Source organism: Lipophrys pholis (assembly GCF_963383615.2).
Source record: "Lipophrys pholis genome assembly, chromosome: 16".
In the NCBI taxonomy this organism is placed as follows: domain Eukaryota; kingdom Metazoa; phylum Chordata; class Actinopteri; order Blenniiformes; family Blenniidae; genus Lipophrys; species Lipophrys pholis.
This window is the reverse complement of record NC_137634.1, coordinates 16,533,387-16,552,881: the sequence shown is the minus strand read 5'-3', so window position 1 is coordinate 16,552,881 and position 19,495 is coordinate 16,533,387. Positions and strand designations below refer to the sequence as shown.

Below are 19,495 nucleotides of genomic sequence, written 5' to 3'. Positions count from 1 at the left end.
GAAGTACTAATGTAAAACTGTAGTAGATGCTAATCGAAGTACTTACTTCAAGCTCTTGTTACAACATTACCTCTCTCTCTCTCTCGCTGAGCCACAAACGCATCCAGATTCTCCTCCTTCTCTTTTTTTGGAATTCCTTTCCAAACACATAAATGCCACTGCGCTGAGCCTCTGTTCGTATGTATGTTTCGGCGAATACACAATCAGTCAACGGGATTACGCAATACACAACACATTCTGGCTGAGAGCCAGCGTGTGTTCGTACAGTCTGCAGACATGATTATTTACATTCGTCTTGTGCAGTGTGCGAGGCTGTGACCTCTAAAAAGTGTTAAAATCGCACAGTGTGAGGGGAAGACTTTAATCGCAGTGCCACCTGGGGGACATGCTTCCACTAGCTGACCAGCAAGGATGTTGGGAACCGTTAAACACTGCTTGCAGCTTAAATTTTTATTTTTTAGTCGAGGCAAACAAGTTATTTCCAACAATAGCTGGACAAGAAACAATGTGATTAAATGCTAATCAGATTGAAATTGCATCATGTCAACACTTTCATCTGATTTGATTGATCTTATCTGAATTAAATCATAATTGGATCAGAGGAGCATCCTGTTTAAAAGCAGATCAGGGTCCATGTAAACGACACCTTGGCTTGGTTCCCAATTTTGGAGCATTGGGCCACAAGAGTCAAACCCGTGGTCCAATACCGACCAGCGAGAGGCTCGGCCCTCCAAACCACCAAGTAAATTCTAAAGGCTTCAAAGAAAATGTTGATTTGAAAAAGAAAACTAATTTCTTAAGAATTGGGCACACAACACAACACAACACCTGAGCTGAGATATTGGTGATACTGCCATGAAAGATAAAGAACTAGCATTAGCCTCATAGCCATGTTGTCAGAGCGAGTTTGTAAAAACATGCATAATGCAACAGAGATAGGAGACCGACATTTCACTATGTTTTGCGCAAGAAGGCGTCATTAAAATTAAATTGTTTATGATGATATTGTAGTCATTTTTGGGAGTAACTGTTTGGTATAAATTGATCTCAGTGACAGAACATTACTCTGTTGCCTGTTACAGGCCTTAAACATACGGTGAGAGTACATGTAATATCTTGACGACACAAAATGTGTCAATATATACTGACAGGGATAACAGACTACTAATTATACAAACTTGTCAGTCACAGTCATTGTTTTTTTAATAGGTTTCAGGACTATATTTACATTTTTAGTGAAGGAATAACATTTTTCCTCTGTGTGAAGCATTACAAGTTACAGCTTTAGCTTATTGAATGCACACATCTGCTTCTCAATCTTAGTTAAAAAAACTAAACATTGAACTCACCTATTAATTAATTCACACCACCCGTTTTTTACACTGCAATGCAAATCCATTTTATAATATCCATGTTCATGATGAAAGCTGTGTGAATAGGTTTGTTAATTCTTTGTGCCAATTTCGGACTGCACCCTGACGTTCAGCAGCTTTTTTAATGATTCCTTGATTTCTTGTGTCTGAAAAACATAAATGATTGGGTTCAACATGGGAGGGATGACACTAGTCAAGGACAAGCTTATAATTCTAGCATTTGGATTTATTGCGGACCCGATTAAATACACAAATATAATTGGCAAGTAATATATTGCCACTAAAGAAAGGTGACCGGTACAGGTTTTGAAGGCCTTCATTCTTCCCTGAACTGTAGAAATTTTTAATCAAGCATAAATAATAGAGCAGTAACTTCCAATGATGGAAGACAGTGGAAACCCAAGAATAACAATTATGGCGATACCTGCTATGGCACAGTTTGGGGCGACATCATTGCAACCAAGCCGATATATGGGGCCATGGTCACAGTAATAGCTCTTGATCACCACTGACTCACAGAAAGAAAGTCTTGTGATGAGACCGACTGCAATGAGAACAAATATGACAGCAAGGAGCCAGAAAGAAGCGACCACAGACAGCATGAATCTGTGCGTGACTTTCACCTGATAGTGCAGTGGATGGTGGATGGCCATCACTCTGTCGATGGAGAGTGCAACCAGATTAAGAGACTGCATCGAGACCAGAGTGAAGCAGAAAAACATGTAGGTCAAACAGTTGTTATAGGAAATATAGCGATGGTTGAACAGAAAAGTATCGATAACCTTTGGTATCAAAGCGGAGCTACTTATCAGGTCTACCAATGCCAGATTAAACACTGCAATATATTTAGGACTTCTTAACGTGTGATCCAAAATCAGAACCGTCATCACAGTCATGTTTCCAATGAAGGAAATAATGTAAATAAAAAAGAGAAAGCCATAGTAATATTTCATATTTGGTATACCAACAAAACCACTTATTGTAAAATATGCAGGACGCACAAAGGTGATGTTTTCCTTAAGAGCAGAGTTGAAAAATTCCATTTGAGGACTTTGTTTTGCTAATCTAGCACCACTCGGTGTCCTCACATGTGTGTTTGGCAGAGAGCGGAGAGAAAGAGAAGCAGTGTGACTGTCGTTCTAAACTTATAGCCACTGCCTTTCCCCCTGTGTCATCTTCACACCAGCCTGATGTAATGCTGCTGAGCTCACTGGGTGAGCAAAAGAAATGATCTTCGATGATGAAAACTGGACGACCTGGGGAAAAATACACACACAGTGAGAACATGCAAACTACAACTAGAAAGGCCCCTCAAACCAGAGATAGAGTTAGTCATCAATACAGGACTGTGCAGCACAGTTGACAATTTCCTAGAGTCTTCAAATAGTTTAAAAGGCCACAGATATAGAGAGATCATGTGAACCTTTTATCATGAGTTAAACATAACATTTGGTTCAGCTTCAACTAATATTAATGGGAAAGGCTGATATAAAAGTAAGTTAAGTAGATAAAACAAACGTGAAAAAAAATGAGAGCATCGCTGTGATACAATGAGTTTGTCATTGTGTATTTATGTTTGTATTTCCACATGTTTACTGTTCCTGTTGTATTTTTTTCTGTGTATTTCCGTCTCCACTGTTTCCACCTCAGCACTCTGTTTCCTTCCCTGGTTAGTCCTGATCATTGTCTGGTGTGTCTCGTCAAGGCCCCGGCCTCCCAGTGAGGCTATTTAAGCTCTCAGTCTGGACCCGTGTCTGGTTGGTCCGTCTGTGTTTGTGCTTGTTCCTGCCCAGTACCATGGCTTGGACTTTTTGTTGTAATTTCCCGTGTTTGCTTTGACTAAAGAATCAATGTTGCTCTAATTTGGACCTGGTAGTGCATTGGGGTCCTGGGTGCACGCTCTCTGACAGTGCAGACCAACCACACGAGGGCCCGGCCAACTCCATCATGGACTCAGCAGATCGCTGCAGCCATCTGGAATTTTCACAAATTTCCATTTGTGTGGGGATGCAAAGAGGAACTTTTTTCCCAGGTCCCTGCTTTTCTCTCAAAGAACAAAATAATGTTATGCCCCATTCACATGACATTTCAAGTGAAAACACATAGTTTGAGATACGTTTTGAGTTTAAGTGAAGACTGTCTCCATATATCCGGAAAACCCAGAAATGCTGAAAACTGTGGTTTTCCTGTGGCACGTACTTGTGGGTGCTGCGTTTATATAATAAACCTCCCAAATAGCACTTGGTATTGGTGGTTTGTCAGAGACGAAATGTGTCTCCACATGTGATCCAGACGATGGCGTATGATCGTAGTGCGCATGCACTCAGCTAGCCATAAAGCTACCAGAGAGATGCTCGCGTCAAGCTTGTCAGCTCCATACTAACCAACACCAAGAACCAGACAACTAGTCTACTGGCTCTTACCAAGGCCTAACCGGGTGGCCGACGCGCCATATCTGGTCTCTGGAGACTACAATACTGTGGTGCCTGAAGCTCTGTTGGAGAACTTAGAACTCTGAAATCATTAACAAGTATGCTCATCATACAGAATAGAGGGATGTGATCAGCTGCCACGCCCGTCTCACTCACAGTGTCATAGCAATTATAACCCGCTCTAACCAAGGTGATATACACATGGCAGAGTGACCGAATAATAAAAACACAAAAACTACAGCTTTATCCCAGATAAAAGTCCCAAGAAATGGCATCCCCAAGTCCTTGTGCTATCCCACCTGACAGCCCCCACAACAATACCATTGAGGTACTGCCAGCAGCTCCAGGTTTTTTGGCTTCATAATTTTGCAAAAGAACCATGAATGCAATTTGTATTTCACAAATATGAAGTTTTTCACTTCATATTTAGACTCGGCAGGATGATTTAGGAGAAACTTTAGTTCATGTACGGTATAACTCAGTTCCACCAGATATTTACAATATATTCACACCAGAAAAACAGCAAGTAGTCAGATAACTGCTTGACAAAAGCACAGTACTCAAATGTGGAAAAACTGTGTCTCTCTGTATTTTTATGCAGAAAATAGTATTACAGAAAACAATCAACCTGATTATCATCATTTCTGAGACATGTACAGTATTGTCTCTTATCAATATCTCAATGTGTCTCATGAAGGGTGAATTGACAAATACATTTTATTTACAATGCACATTTTCAGTCGACTCAGTTGTTTGTAACCAGAAAACACCAAAATACAGACAGAATTGCATAAAAAAAAAGATCTGCCAGAATAAGAAAACTATGATCAAGACATGTCGATTCACCATGATTCCCATGTATTCCATCTTATTTAACCGAAAATTACTTCATGTTTGAACCCACAAAACAGCCAGCAGGATATGTATACGCATTACATATTTACATCTTCAAAGTATGAAAACATTTCTATACAAGTCTACACAAGTTATGTTGTGCGTTTCCAAGACTAATAAAGTATTGAATTCATTTTACACAGCGATCACGTTATAACTATTTTTGTCACAGTTTGTTTGGGCCGCCCTCTAATTTTCAATAATCTTTTAAGAGACTCTTTCATTTCTTGTGTCTGCAGAACATATATGATCGGATTCAACATGGGAGGGAAGACAGAAGTCAGTGACAAGTTTATGATCCTGGCATTTGGATGTATTTTCTCCATTAAGGTGAATGTAATCAAAAGTGGAATAAAATAAATGGCAACCAGTAAGAGGTGACCTATGCACGTTTTGAAGGCCTTGAGTCCTTGTTGAACATTGGCCACTTTAACTAAAGTGCAGCCAATATAAACATAACTTAGCAAGATAAAAACCAGTGGAAGCCAGAAAATAATGACAGGGTACAAACAACTAACCACATAATTGGGGAAATGGTCGTTGCAAGCAAGTCGATAAAACTGGCCGTGATCACAAAAATAACTGTTAATCACCACAGAACCACAGATGGAAAGTCTTGTGAGGAGACCGATAGAAATGAGCACAGCTAATACGACAAAAGCCCAGAAAAAGGCAATCATGGAAAACATAAACCTGTGGGTCACCTTCACTGAATAGTGCAGAGGAAAGATAATGGCCACCAGTCTGTCATAAGCCAGTGCGACCAGATTAAACGACTGCATGCAGAGGCATGTGTAGCAGAAAAACAGGAATGTCAAGCAGTCGTTGTAGGCGATACGGTTATTGTTGAAAAGAAAGATGTCAAGGACCTTCGGCACCAGAGCGGTGTTCCCAAACAGATCCACAAACACCAAGTTAAAAACGGCGATATATTTCGGACTCCTCAGTTTGTGATCCAAGCATATCGCAGCCATGACAGTTGTGTTCCCCAGCACTGACACGATGTACACAAAAAACAGAAAGCCGTAGTAATACTTGATATCGGGTATGCCGATAAAGCCACTGATTAGGAAGTAGGCAGGATGCACAAATGTGATGTTTCTCCCGAGAGCAGAGTTGAACAAGTCCATTGTGGAGCCGAAGCTTTTAGTATGATCAGAGGATCGTTCCCTGTAGGTCTGGATGTGTGGCAACTCGTTTCTCAAGTTCTCATGACGGCACCCAGACAACATTTATCTGCTGTGCCAGATGTGGCTACAAGGGCAAACAATCCGCCCCTGCACCTCCAATGAATAACGTCACAGTCAGGCCCCCCATTTCTATGGAACTCTTTTTATTTTTTTGATTCTGCATTGATCAGTCCATTTTACTTCATCTCACTGACGATCTGTAAAACTGGCCAGTAATTCCTTTCTTAAAGTCTAATCGACTATCTGAGCCATTATCATCATAATATCTTGCCGATATTAAATAATTAGAAATAAGTCATTGCATAATTGAAGTAGCACTAAAAAAATAAACCAGTCAATTATTTAAAAATACTCAATAAAGCTGCTTTTCTTTATTCTTTATAGAAGGTTTTGTGCAGTATGTGCATCTGAAATATTAATAGTTGATGGTATAGGTGTCATTTACATTTATTGAGGATGCTTACTGTGCAACAATCGCTCTCAATTACAGTTGTGACAAGTTAATACGTTACTGGCTTCATCACATTCAGAGTTATTTAAATTGACTTTGTATTTCAACACTGTGGTGGAGACAAACAATACATGAGGACATCTGCCATATCTATGTGTTTTATAGCTGTAATAACACGTATTTTTCAATCCAAGGGGAAGTGTTGTGAATAAACAAACACACAACTTCACCTTCCTTCTACAGGTTGAGACATTGGTGTAAAAAGACATGTTGGTTAAAACCCTTCTATCATTTAAAAACCAAATTAAAGCTTATTTCTTACATTCATTAATACAGATACCTTTTTTGTTTTTTGTTTGCTGGTGTTGGTGATTGGGGAAAAGCAAAATAACCTGGGAGGACATAAAAAAAACATTTTATTCATTTTTCAGTATGGATAACTGTTCCCATCGGCTGCTTTGGTCTTTCCACTGTGACTCTAAATTATCCACCACAGAGGTTGATAGATGAGTTTTAATGATGCAAAGCGTAGGAAGTTCAGACATGTGTTCAATCGTAGTGAGTAATTTGCATAATATTGAATTATAAACAAAGTTTACATCACCTGAAAGAAAAACATGAATACAACAGCTCTAGTTTCTTCTTTTGTTGCTGACGATTATTGACTGTTTTATGCACTGATCAAAGTTTGCTACTAGTATGTACATTAACACATTTAGATGAATAACAAATTGTGTATTTGTGATTCAAAAACAACGCAACATTTTCAATCGATCCTTTATTTTGTTAATGGTAGTTTTTTTCTATCAAAAGCATATATGATATGAAAATGTGAATTAATAGACACATACACAGCAGGTAGATCACCTTTACAATGTTTCCTCACAATATTCCAAATGACATGATGGTACTGCATGGATTCATTTCTAAGTCTGTTGTCTTGTAATTTTACACACATTTATGTGTCAGTTATATATATATATATATATATATATATATATATATACACTCGATCAATGTCAGAGTCACCGCAGGATTATTCTATCTGACAGTGGATGAAAGGAACGGTACAGTTTAGACAGGTGACCAGATAATCTCATCTATTCACGAGTAAAACATCTTCACTCCACACAGAAATTGGAGGGTTTTTTTTTCTTCTCACATATACTGTAAGTCATATTTGTTCTTTTCACAAAGTTCAACGTTTGTGGAAAAAGACGTATCACTTTTTCAGAAAGCAACTTCAATAGTAACAAACACATGATTTTGTTCTTGTAATTGTTGTTATGTGAAACCTGCTCGGCTGCTTTTCATTAAATGTCCATTTCACAGAAGCAGAATCAATTCCTGTTTAGTTATGTTCAGATGGAGGCCCACATATAGAAAGTAATCCTATTTACTAATACAAACACTTACATTGTTGCAATTTTTTGATTTGTAATTTTGTGTAATTTTTTTCTTAACAGCTTTTTCAGTGATTCTTTGATTTCCTCTGTCTGCAGAACATATATAATCGGGTCCAACATGGAAGGAAGTATTTGGGCCAGTGATAGGTTTATAATTCTCATATTTATAGGCATTTTTCCCATTGTAGTGTATGTAATTATTATTGGAAGGAAAAACATTGTCACTAACAAAACATGAGCTATGCAGGTCTTTAAAGCCTTCAGTCTTTCCTTAACTGTGGCTATTTTACTTAAAGCATACACAATACCTATGTAACTACACAAAATCAGTGCAAGAGGAAGCCAAAGTACGAGACCTGGTAGTATAATACTAATAATGAAGTTCGGTGATTTATCATTGCAAGCAAGCCGATATATTTGACCATGGTCACAGAAAAAACTTGTAATAACCACCGACTGACAAAAAGAAAGCCTCGTAAGTAAGCCAATTAAAATCAGCACTGCAAAAATTGAAAAAATCCAGAAAAAGGAAAGCAGACAAAACATGAACTTATTTGTCACCTTCACATGATAGTGCAGAGGATAGAGGATCGCGATAACTCGATCATAGGCTAATGCAACCAGGTTCAGGGCCTGCATCGCCGTGCAGACGTAGCAGAAAAAAAGGAACGTCATACAGTCGTTGTAGGATATGTGCTTGTGATTGAAAAGGAAGATGTCAAGAACTTTTGGCACCAAAGCACAGCAATTTAACAAGTCCGCCAATGCCAGGCTGAAGATTGCAATGTATTTAGGAGTTCTCAGGTGATGATCCAAGTATATCACAGCCATCACAGCTGAGTTTCCCAGGACTGAAACAATGAAAACAAAGAGGCAGAAGAAATAGTAAAACTTCACATCTGGAATGCCAATGAATCCACTTATTATGAAATATGCAGGACGCACAAAGGTGATGTTCTTTCCGAGGGCAGAGTTGAAAAGCTCCATGGAGAAATTGCTTTCTTCTCCAGTCTGAGGACAGAAGACAGTGCCGTACGACGATGCTGGGCTCTGTTCTGTACACCGTGATGAGCTCCCCTCCGTCATTTGCTCTGACGAGCTTTATCTTATGCTGTTCTCCTTTGTGGGTTCGTCACATTGCTCGCTGTGTAAATTCACTGACGTCATAGACTTTGTCAACAAAGTTGTTCTCACATTCATGGAGAAGTGTTTTGAAGACTGTCAACAAAATGACCATCTGAGGATTTCCTCCAGCCTCAGGCTCATTGCTCCTTGATCATGGACATTCTACACACTGAGAACATGTGCGCCGTGGACCTTCTGCATATTATCCTAAAAATCAAACTGAGCTGAATAACCATCAAAAGCAGTCAAATTAAAACAAACACACAGCATTATGTTGATTAGCACATTTCTGGTGTAACAGTTGAGTCTCAACTAGTCACCAAAAAAAAATCAGATCAGACCCTATTCACAGCAGATGTTAAAAATCCCGACCAAAACCTGCAACTGTCCTGGCGATCGTTGTTGAACCACATATCCATTAAAGTTTAAAGTATCGTACCGTTTGTTTGGCTTATTTTATCATCAGCTGCTCCTAACTGCTTGTGGCAGAAGTCACAAGACAACAAACAGTGGACAGTGAAGCACAATAGTGATAATTCACATTTTGTAATACTGTTAAATTATAAAAATACTATTTCATTTATTATTTGAGCTGATATCCCATTCATGTTTTCTCCGCATCATGTCGGGGATGATTAGTTGTGCACAACGGGGAAAAGCTTCAATGGCTCCGCCCACGTCGTGGTGGTACAATATTTTAATGTATATCAACCAAGGCGAGTCGAGTGGGGCTCAGTAGGTATTAGTGGAAAAGCGCCATATGACTTTGAATCAAGGTGGTCCTGCCAATAACATCAATGATAAATCAAGACCGTTGGCAGAATAAAGAGCATGTCAGACCCTTTGCAAAGAGATAATCAGTTTTGTTTTTTTCAACACAAGGTGATCAGATCTGTTTTACTGCTGAGAATTGTAGTTACTTGGTGGTCTTGGCATCAATATTTTATTTTATTTTTTTGCATGTCTCCCCCTGGGCAGCTTTAAGCCAGCTGCCCAGGGGGAGACATGCAAAAAAATAAAATAAAATATTGATGCCAAGACCACCAAGTAACTACAATTCTCAGCAGGCATTCAATAATTAACTGAAAACACATTGAATGATGTATTGAAATGACACACCTTCAGAAAGCTTTCAGCTTTAGAGGTCCCATATATTTTCAACAATTTCACAAAGTTGTCAGACGTCCAACAACATTATATTCAAAGGAAGGGCAGAGCTCATCTACCTGTGAGAGGGTCAAATTGCTTATCCACTACCAGAGGGGATGGTTCTTTCCCTAGTTGAAGGAAAAATATCTGATTCGTTTTCATTTCTGGGGCATTTTTTTATTTTTTTTACAGAAGATGGAACCTTTACGTAGCCTACTCGCTTGAAACCAAACTGTACACATAAAGTGACGAACCACCAGCTACAATATGAATAAAAGCACATCGTGTTTATTTGAATGTGTCCAGCAGACGCACCTCTGATTTTTTTAGCATTCTAGTTTTGGTACAATCCCCAGACATCCTTTTAGAAGTGAGATAAACTAACATGATGACAGGCAATTTGTTCAGGAAATAATACGATATTTTGAGTTAAAGTATTTTGATGATCGATGACCGACATGTTTATTAGTGAAATTGGTATTGTTTGCCCACAGGCTCCAGCTGACTCTCCTCTTCACTGTATGTCTCCTTCCTCTTGGTCGTATAATCTGCAAATACAATTCACAATTCCATTGCGTTGCAAATGAAACTCAACTTTTCCTCTGTGTGAAGCATTACAAGTTACAGCTTTAGCTTATTGAATGCACACATCTGCTTCTCGATCTTAGTTTAAAAAAAAACAAAAAAATAAACAAACATTGAACTCACCTATTAATTAATTCACACCACCCGTTTTTTACACTGCAATGCAAATCCATTTTATAATATCCATGTTCATGATGAAAGCTGTGTGAATAGGTTTGTTAATTCTTTGTGCCAATTTCGGACTGCACCCTGACTTTCAGCAGCTTTTTTAATGATTCCTTGATTTCTTGTGTCTGAAAAACATAAATGATTGGGTTCAACATGGGAGGGATGACACTAGTCAAGGACAAGCTTATAATTCTAGCATTTGGATTTATTGCGGACCCGATTAAATACACAAATATAATTGGCAAGTAATATATTGCCACTAAAGAAAGGTGACCGGTACAGGTTTTGAAGGCCTTCATTCTTCCCTGAACTGTAGAAATTTTTGATAAAGCATAAATAATAGAGCAGTAACTTCCTATGATGAAAGACAGTGGAAACCCAAGAATAACAATTATGGCGATACCTGCTATGGCACGGTTTGGGGCGACATCATTGCAACCAAGCCGATATATGGGGCCATGGTCACAGTAATAGCTCTTGATCACCACTGACTCACAGAAAGAAAGTCTTGTGATGAGACCGACTGCAATGAGAACAAATATGACAGCAAGGAGCCAGAAAGAAGCGACCACAGACAGCATGAATCTGTGCGTGACTTTCACCTGATAGTGCAGTGGATGGTGGATGGCCATCACTCTGTCGATGGAGAGTGCAACCAGATTAAGAGACTGCATCGAGACCAGAGTGAAGCAGAAAAACATGTAGGTCAAACAGTTGTTATAGGAAATATAGCGATGGTTGAACAGAAAAGTATCGATAACCTTTGGTATCAAAGCGGAGCTACTTATCAGGTCTACCAATGCCAGATTAAACACTGCAATATATTTAGGACTTCTTAACGTGTGATCCAAAATCAGAACCGTCATCACAGTCATGTTTCCAATGAAGGAAATAATGTAAATAAAAAAGAGAAAGCCATAGTAATATTTCATATTTGGTATACCAACAAAACCACTTATTGTAAAATATGCAGGACGCACAAAGGTGATGTTTTCCTTAAGAGCAGAGTTGAAAAATTCCATTTGAGGACTTTGTTTTGCTAATCTAGCACCACTCGGTGTCCTCACATGTGTGTTTGGCAGAGAGCGGAGAGAAAGAGAAGCAGTGTGACTGTCGTTCTAAACTTATAGCCACTGCCTTTCCCCCTGTGTCATCTTCACACCAGCCTGATGTAATGCTGCTGAGCTCACTGGGTGAGCAAAAGAAATGATCTTCGATGATGAAAACTGGACGACCTGGGGAAAAATACACACACAGTGAGAACATGCAAACTACAACTAGAAAGGCCCCTCAAACCAGAGATAGAGTTAGTCATCAATACAGGACTGTGCAGCACAGTTGACAATTTCCTAGAGTCTTCAAATAGTTTAAAAGGCCACAGATATAGAGAGATCATGTGAACCTTTTATCATGAGTTAAACATAACATTTGGTTCAGCTTCAACTAATATTAATGGGAAAGGCTGATATAAAAGTAAGTTAAGTAGATAAAACAAACGTGAAAAAAAATGAGAGCATCACTGTGATACAATGAGTTTGTCATTGTGTATTTATGTTTGTATTTCCACATGTTTACTGTTCCTGTTGTATTTTTTTCTGTGTATTTCCGTCTCCACTGTTTCCACCTCAGCACTCTGTTTCCTTCCCTGGTTAGTCCTGATCATTGTCTGGTGTGTCTCGTCAAGGCCCCGGCCTCCCAGTGAGGCTATTTAAGCTCTCAGTCTGGACCCGTGTCTGGTTGGTCCGTCTGTGTTTGTGCTTGTTCCTGCCCAGTACCATGGCTTGGACTTTTTGTTGTAATTTCCCATGTTTGCTTTGACTAAAGAATCAATGTTGCTCTAATTTGGACCTGGTAGTGCATTGGGGTCCTGGGTGCACGCTCTCTGACAGTGCAGACCAACCACACGAGGGCCCGGCCAACTCCATCATGGACTCAGCAGATCGCTGCAGCCATCTGGAATTTTCACAAATTTCCATTTGTGTGGGGATGCAAAGAGGAACTTTTTTCCCAGGTCCCTGCTTTTCTCTCAAAGAGCAAAATAATGTTATGCCCCATTCACATGACATCTCAAGTGAAAACACATAGTTTCAAATACGTTTTGAGTTTAAGTGAAGACTATCTCCATATATCCGGAAAACCCAGAAATGCTGAAAACAATGTGGTTTTCCTGTAGCACGTACTTGTGGGTGCTGCGTTTATATAATAAACCTCCCAAAATGCACTTGGTATTGGTGGTTTATCAGAGACGAAATGTGTCTCCACATGTGATCCAGACGATGGCATATGATCGTAGTGCGCATGCGGCACCATTTCAGAAAAGTTCCATTTTCTGTGGCTCCGATGTAAACCAACAAACCAAAATACAATGACAGTTTGCTGTTTTCACTTGAAAATGTTTAAACCTCGGCCTTGGACTCATGGCAGAGTTGTACAGCCTTGCAGGGAGCGCAGCTGGCCATAAAGACAACTAGTCTCCTGGCTCTTACCAAGGCCTGACCGGGTGGCCGACGCTCCATGTCTGGTCTCTGGAGACTACAATACTGTGGTGCCTGAAGCTCCGTTGGAGAACTTAGAACTCTGAAATCATTAACAAGTATGCTCATCATACAGAATAGAGGGATGTGATCAGCTGCCACGCCCGTCTCACTCACGGTGTCATAGCAATTATAACCCGCTCTAACCAAGGTGATATACACATGGCAGAGTGACCGAATAATAAAAACACAAAAACTACAGCTTTATCCCAGATAAAAGTCCCAAGAAATGGCATCCCCAAGTCCTTGTGCTATCCCACCTGACAGCCCCCACAACAATACCATTGAGGTACTGCCAGCAGCTCCAGGTTTTTTGGCTTCATAATTTTGCAAAAGAACCATGAATGCAATTTGTGTTTCACAGATCTTTCGTTTTTCACTTCATATTTAGACTCGGCAGGATGGTTTAGGAGAAACTTTAGTTCATGTACAGTATAACTCAATTGCACGAGATATTTACAATATATTCACACCAGAAAAACAGCAAGTAGTCAGATAACTGCTTGACAAAAGCACAGTACTCAAATGTGGCAAAACTGTGTCTCTGTATTTTTATGCAGAAGATAGTATTACAGAAAACAATCAACCTGATTATCATCATTTCTGAGACATGTACAGTATTGTCTCTTATCAATATCTCAATGTGTCTCATGAAGGGTGAATTGACAAATACATTTTATTTACAATCCACATTTTCAGTCGACTCAGTTGTTTGTAACCAGAAAAACACCAAAATACAGACAGAATTGCATAAAAAAAAAAAGATCTGCCAGAATAAGAAAACTATGATCAAGACATGTCGATTCACCATGATTCCCATGTATTCCATCTTATTTAACCGATTATTACTTCATGTTTGAACTCACAAAACAGCCAGCAGGATATGTATACGCATTACATATTTACATCTTCAAAGTATGAAAACATTTCTATACAAGTCTACACAAGTTATGTTGTGCTTTTCCAAGACTAATAAAGTAGTGAATTCATTTTACACAGCGATCACCTTAACTATTTTTGTCACAGTTTGTTTGGGCCGCCCTCTAATTTTCAATAATCTTTTAAGAGACTCTTTCATTTCTTGTGTCTGCAGAACATATATGATCGGATTCAACATGGGAGGGAAGACAGAAGTCAGTGACAAGTTTATGATCCTGGCATTTGGATGTATTTTCTCCATTAAGGTGAATGTAATCAAAAGTGGAATAAAATAAATGGCAACCAGTAAGAGGTGACCTATGCACGTTTTGAAGGCCTTGAGTCCTTGTTGAACATTGGCCACTTTAACTAAAGTGCAGCCAATATAAACATAACTTAGCAAGATAAAAACTAGTGGAAGCCAGAAAATAATGACAGGGTACAAACAACTAACCACATAATTGGGGAAATGGTCGTTGCAAGCAAGTCGATAAAACTGGCCGTGATCACAAAAATAACTGTTAATCACCACAGAACCACAGATGGAAAGTCTTGTGAGGAGACCGATAGAAATGAGCACAGCTAATACGACAAAAGCCCAGAAAAAGGCAATCATGGAAAACATAAACCTGTGGGTCACCTTCACTGAATAGTGCAGAGGAAAGATAATGGCCACCAGTCTGTCATAAGCCAGTGCGACCAGATTAAACGACTGCATGCAGAGGCAGGTGTAGCAGAAAAACAGGAATGTCAAGCAGTCGTTGTAGGCGATACGGTTATTGTTGAAAAGAAAGATGTCAAGGACCTTCGGCACCAGAGCGGTGTTCCCAAACAGATCCACAAACACCAAGTTAAAAACGGCGATATATTTCGGACTCCTCAGTTTGTGATCCAAGCATATCGCAGCCATGACAGTTGTGTTCCCCAGCACTGACACGATGTACACAAAAAACAGAAAGCCGTAGTAATACTTGATATCGGGTATGCCGATAAAGCCACTGATTAGGAAGTACGCAGGATGCACAAATGTGATGTTTCTCCCGAGAGCAGAGTTGAACAAGTCCATTGTGGAGCCGAAGCTTTTAGTATGATCAGAGGATCGTTCCCTGTAGGTCTGGATGTGTGGCAACTCGTTTCTCAAGTTCTCATGACGGCACCCAGACAACATTTATCTGCTGTGGCAGATGTGGCTACAAGGGCAAACAATCCGCCCCTGCACCTCCAATGAATAACGTCACAGTCAGGCCCCCCATTTCTATGGAACTCTTTTTATTTTTTTGATTCTGCATTGATCAGTCCATTTTACTTCATCTCACTGACGATCTGTAAAACTGGCCAGTAATTCCTTTCTTAAAGTCTAATCGACTATCTGAGCCATTATCATCATAATATCTTGCCGATATTAAATAATTAGAAATAAGTCATTGCATAATTGAAGTAGCACTAAAAAAATAAACCAGTCAATTATTTAAAAATACTCAATAAAGCTGCTTTTCTTTATTCTTTATAGAAGGTTTTGTGCAGTATGTGCATCTGAAATATTAATAGTTGATGGTATAGGTGTCATTTACATTTATTGAGGATGCTTACTGTGCAACAATCGCTCTCAATTACAGTTGTGACAAGTTATTACGTTACTGGCTTCATCACATTCAGAGTTATTTAAACTGACTTTGTATTTCAACACTGTGGTGGAGACAAACAATACATGAGGACATCTGCCTGATCAAAGTTTGCTGCGAGTATGTATATTAACACATTTAGATGAATAACAAATTGTGTATTTGTGATTCAAAAACAACGCAACATTTTCAATCGATCCTTTATTTGGTTAATGGTAGTTTTTTTCTATCAAAAGCATATATGATATGAAAATGAGAATTAATAGACACATACACAGCAGGTAGATCACCTTTACAATGTTTCCTCACAATATTCCAAATGACATGATGGTACTGCATGGATTCATTTCTAAGTCTGTTGTCTTGTAATTTTACACACATTTATGTGTCAGTTTATATATATATATATATATATATATATATATATATATATATATATATATATATATATATACACTCGATCAATGTCAGAGTCACCGCAGGATTATTCTATCTGACAGTGGATGAAAGGAACGGTACAGTTTAGACAGGTGACCAGATAATCTCATCTATTCACGAGTAAAACATCTTCACTCCACACAGAAATTGGAGGGTTTTTCTTTCTTCTCACATACACTGTAAGTCATATTTGTTCTTTTGATAAAGTTCAACGTTTGTGGAAAAAGACGTATCACTTTTTCAGAAAGCAACTTCAATAGTAACAAACACATGATTTTGTTCTTGTAATTGTTGTTATGTGAAACCTGCTCGGCTGCTTTTCATTAAATGTCCATTTCACAGAAGCAGAATCAATTCCTGTTTAGTTATGTTCAGATGGAGGCCCACATATAGAAAGTAATCCTATTTACTAATACAAACACTTACATTGTTGCAATTTTTTGATTTGTAATTTTGTGTAATTTTTTTCTTAACAGCTTTTTCAGTGATTCTTTGATTTCCTCTGTCTGCAGAACATATATAATCGGGTCCAACATGGAAGGAAGTATTTGGGCCAGTGATAGGTTTATAATTCTCATATTTATAGGAATTTTTCCCATCATAGTGTATGTAATTAATATTGGAAGGAAAAACATTGTCACTAACAAAACATGAGCTATGCAGGTCTTTAAAGCCTTCAGTCTTTCCTTAACTGTGGCTATTTTACTTAAAGCATACACAATACCTATGTAACTACACAAAATCAGTGCAAGAGGAAGCCAAAGTATGAGACCTGGTAGTATAATACTAATAATGAAGCTGGGTGATTTATCATTGCAAGCAAGCCGATATATTTGACCATGGTCACAGAAAAAACTTGTAATAACCACCGACTGACAAAAAGAAAGCCTCGTAAGTAAGCCAGTTGCAATCAGCACTGCAATAATTGAAAAAATCCAGAAAAAGGAAAGCAGACTAATCATGAACTTATTTGTCACCTTCACATGATAGTGCAGAGGATAGAGGATCGCGATAACTCGATCATAGGCTAATGCAACCAGGTTCAGGGCCTGCATCTCCGTGCAGACGTAGCAGAAAAAAAGGAACGTCATACAGTCGTTGTAGGATATGTGCTTGTGATTGAAAAGGAAGATGTCAAGAACTTTTGGCACCAAAACACAGCAATTTAACAAGTCCGCCAATGCCAGGCTGAAGACTGCAATGTATTTAGGAGTTCTCAGGTGATGATCCAAGTATATCACAGCCATCACAGCTGAGTTTCCCAGGACTGAAACAATGAAAACAAAGAGGCAGAAGAAATAGTAAAACTTCACATCTGGAATGCCAATGAATCCACTTATTATGAAATATGCAGGACGCACAAAGGTGATGTTCTTTCCGAGGGCAGAGTTGAAAAGCTCCATGGAGAAATTGCTTTCTTCTCCAGTCTGAGGACAGAAGACAGTGCCGTACGACGATGCTGGGCTCTGTTCTGTACACCGTGATGAGCTCCCCTCCGTCATTTGCTCTGACGAGCTTTATCTTATGCTGTTCTCCTTTGTGGGTTCGTCACATTGCTCGCTGTGTAAATTCACTGACGTCATAGACTTTGTCAACAAAGTTGTTGGCACATTAATGGAGAAGTGTTTTGAAGACTGTCAACAAAATGACCATCTGAGGATTTCCTCCAGCCTCAGGCTCATTGCTCCTTGATCATGGACATTCTACACACTGAGAACATGTGCGCCGTGGACCTTCTGCATATTATCCTAAAAATCAAACTGAGCTGAATAGCCATCAAAAGCAGTCGAATTAAAACAAACACACATAGCATTATGTTGATTAGCACATTTCTGGTGTAACAGTTGAATCTCAGTGAGGCCTGAAGGTCATCAGTTCAATAGCCTCAGGCTAGAATCTTTATTTCAGCCCTATGCGGTCTCGCTATTCCATTGACTCATTTGTATTCCCACCAAAACCCAATAATTTTGCCATTGAAGAATGAAGATTCAAAGTCTAAGTTTTGAGTCATTCTGTCATAATCCCAGAATGCAAGGCTGCTTTCACACAGCAGGTCTCGATGCTCTGCTCCAATTTCTTGCTGAGATCCGATTTCGTTGTGCGATCGTTCACACTACATTTTGAATACAAACTCCATCAGACTGCAGTGTGATCGTTGTCCGACCCCAAATTGAAAGACATCAGACACATATCTGATTTGGTACCAAATGTGATCGAGGTCGTGGTCTGGTGTGCAAAAATTTGAATTGCAGGTTTCGGGTTAGTCACAAAAAAGATGAGATCAGACCCTATTCACAGCAGATGTTAAAAAGCCCGACCAAAACCTGCAGCTGTCCTGGCGAACGTTGTGGTACCACATTTCCAAGTATCTTACCGTTTGTTTGTCAGCTGCTGCTAACAAACAGTGGACAGTGAAGCACAATAGTGATAATTCACATTTTGTAATACTGTTAAATTATAAAAATACTATTTCATTTATTATTTGAGCTGATATCCAATGCATGTTTTCTCCGCATCATATCGGGGATGATTAGTTGTGCACAACGGGCAAAAGCTTCAATGGCTCCGCCCACGTCGTGGTGGTACAATATTTTAATGTATATCAACCAAGGCGAGTCGAGTGGGGCTCAGTAGGTATTAGTGGAAAAGCGCCATATGACTTTGAATCAAGGTGGTCCTGCCAATAACATCAATGATAAATCAAGACCGTTGGCAGAATAAAGAGCATGTCAGACCCTTTGCAAAGAGATAATCAGTTTTGTTTTTTTCAACACAAGGTGATCAGATCTGTTTTACTAAAGGCTTAAAGCTGCCCAGGGGGATACATGCAAAAAAATAAAATAAAATATTGATGCCAAGACCACCAAGTAACTACAATTCTCAGCAGGCATTCAATAATAAACTGAAAACACATTGAATGATGTATTAAAATGACACACCTTCAGAAAGCTTTCAGCTTTAAATGTCCCATAAAATTCACTTTTTCAACAATTTCACAAAGTTGTCAGACGTCCAACAACATTATATTCAAAGGAAGGGCAGAGCTCATCTACCTGTGAGAGGGTCAAATTGCTTATCCACTACCAGAGGGGATGGTTCTTTCCCTAGTTGAAGGAAAAATATCTGATTCGTTTTCATTTCTGGGGCTTTTTTTTTTTTTTTGCAGAAGATGGAACCTTTACGTAGCTTGAAACCAAACTGTACACATAA

General features: G+C 39.0%; 4 protein-coding genes across 4 annotated transcripts; all 4 read right to left on the bottom strand.

The window, feature by feature from the left end:
* Window positions 1-1,444: 1,444 nt before the first annotated feature.
* On the bottom strand, window positions 1,445-8,733 carry LOC308121866 (olfactory receptor 1C1-like; the record flags this gene model as incomplete). The annotated part of the gene is given in 3 exon segments (XM_080483392.1): window positions 1,445-1,720; window positions 1,724-2,225; window positions 8,543-8,733. Coding segments are annotated over 3 exon segments (969 nt in total).
* On the bottom strand, window positions 4,846-5,829 carry LOC308121818 (olfactory receptor 1f45-like; the record flags this gene model as incomplete). The annotated part of the gene is made up of 1 exon (XM_080483344.1): window positions 4,846-5,829. One exon carries the CDS (start codon window positions 5,827-5,829, stop codon window positions 4,846-4,848), a length of 984 nt encoding a protein of 327 aa, XP_080339470.1.
* A 2,090-nt stretch (window positions 8,734-10,823) lies between the features above and the next one.
* LOC308121865 (olfactory receptor 1E16-like) lies at window positions 10,824-17,688 on the bottom strand (the record flags this gene model as incomplete). The annotated part of the gene is made up of 2 exons (XM_080483391.1): window positions 10,824-11,604; window positions 17,498-17,688. The coding sequence occupies 2 exons, from the start codon at window positions 17,686-17,688 to the stop codon at window positions 10,824-10,826; spliced, it is 972 nt and encodes a 323-aa protein (XP_080339517.1).
* LOC308121327 (olfactory receptor 1f45-like) lies at window positions 14,299-15,291 on the bottom strand (the record flags this gene model as incomplete). The annotated part of the gene is made up of 1 exon (XM_080482504.1): window positions 14,299-15,291. The coding sequence occupies one exon, from the start codon at window positions 15,289-15,291 to the stop codon at window positions 14,299-14,301; it is 993 nt and encodes a 330-aa protein (XP_080338630.1).
* Window positions 17,689-19,495: the final 1,807 nt, after the last annotated feature.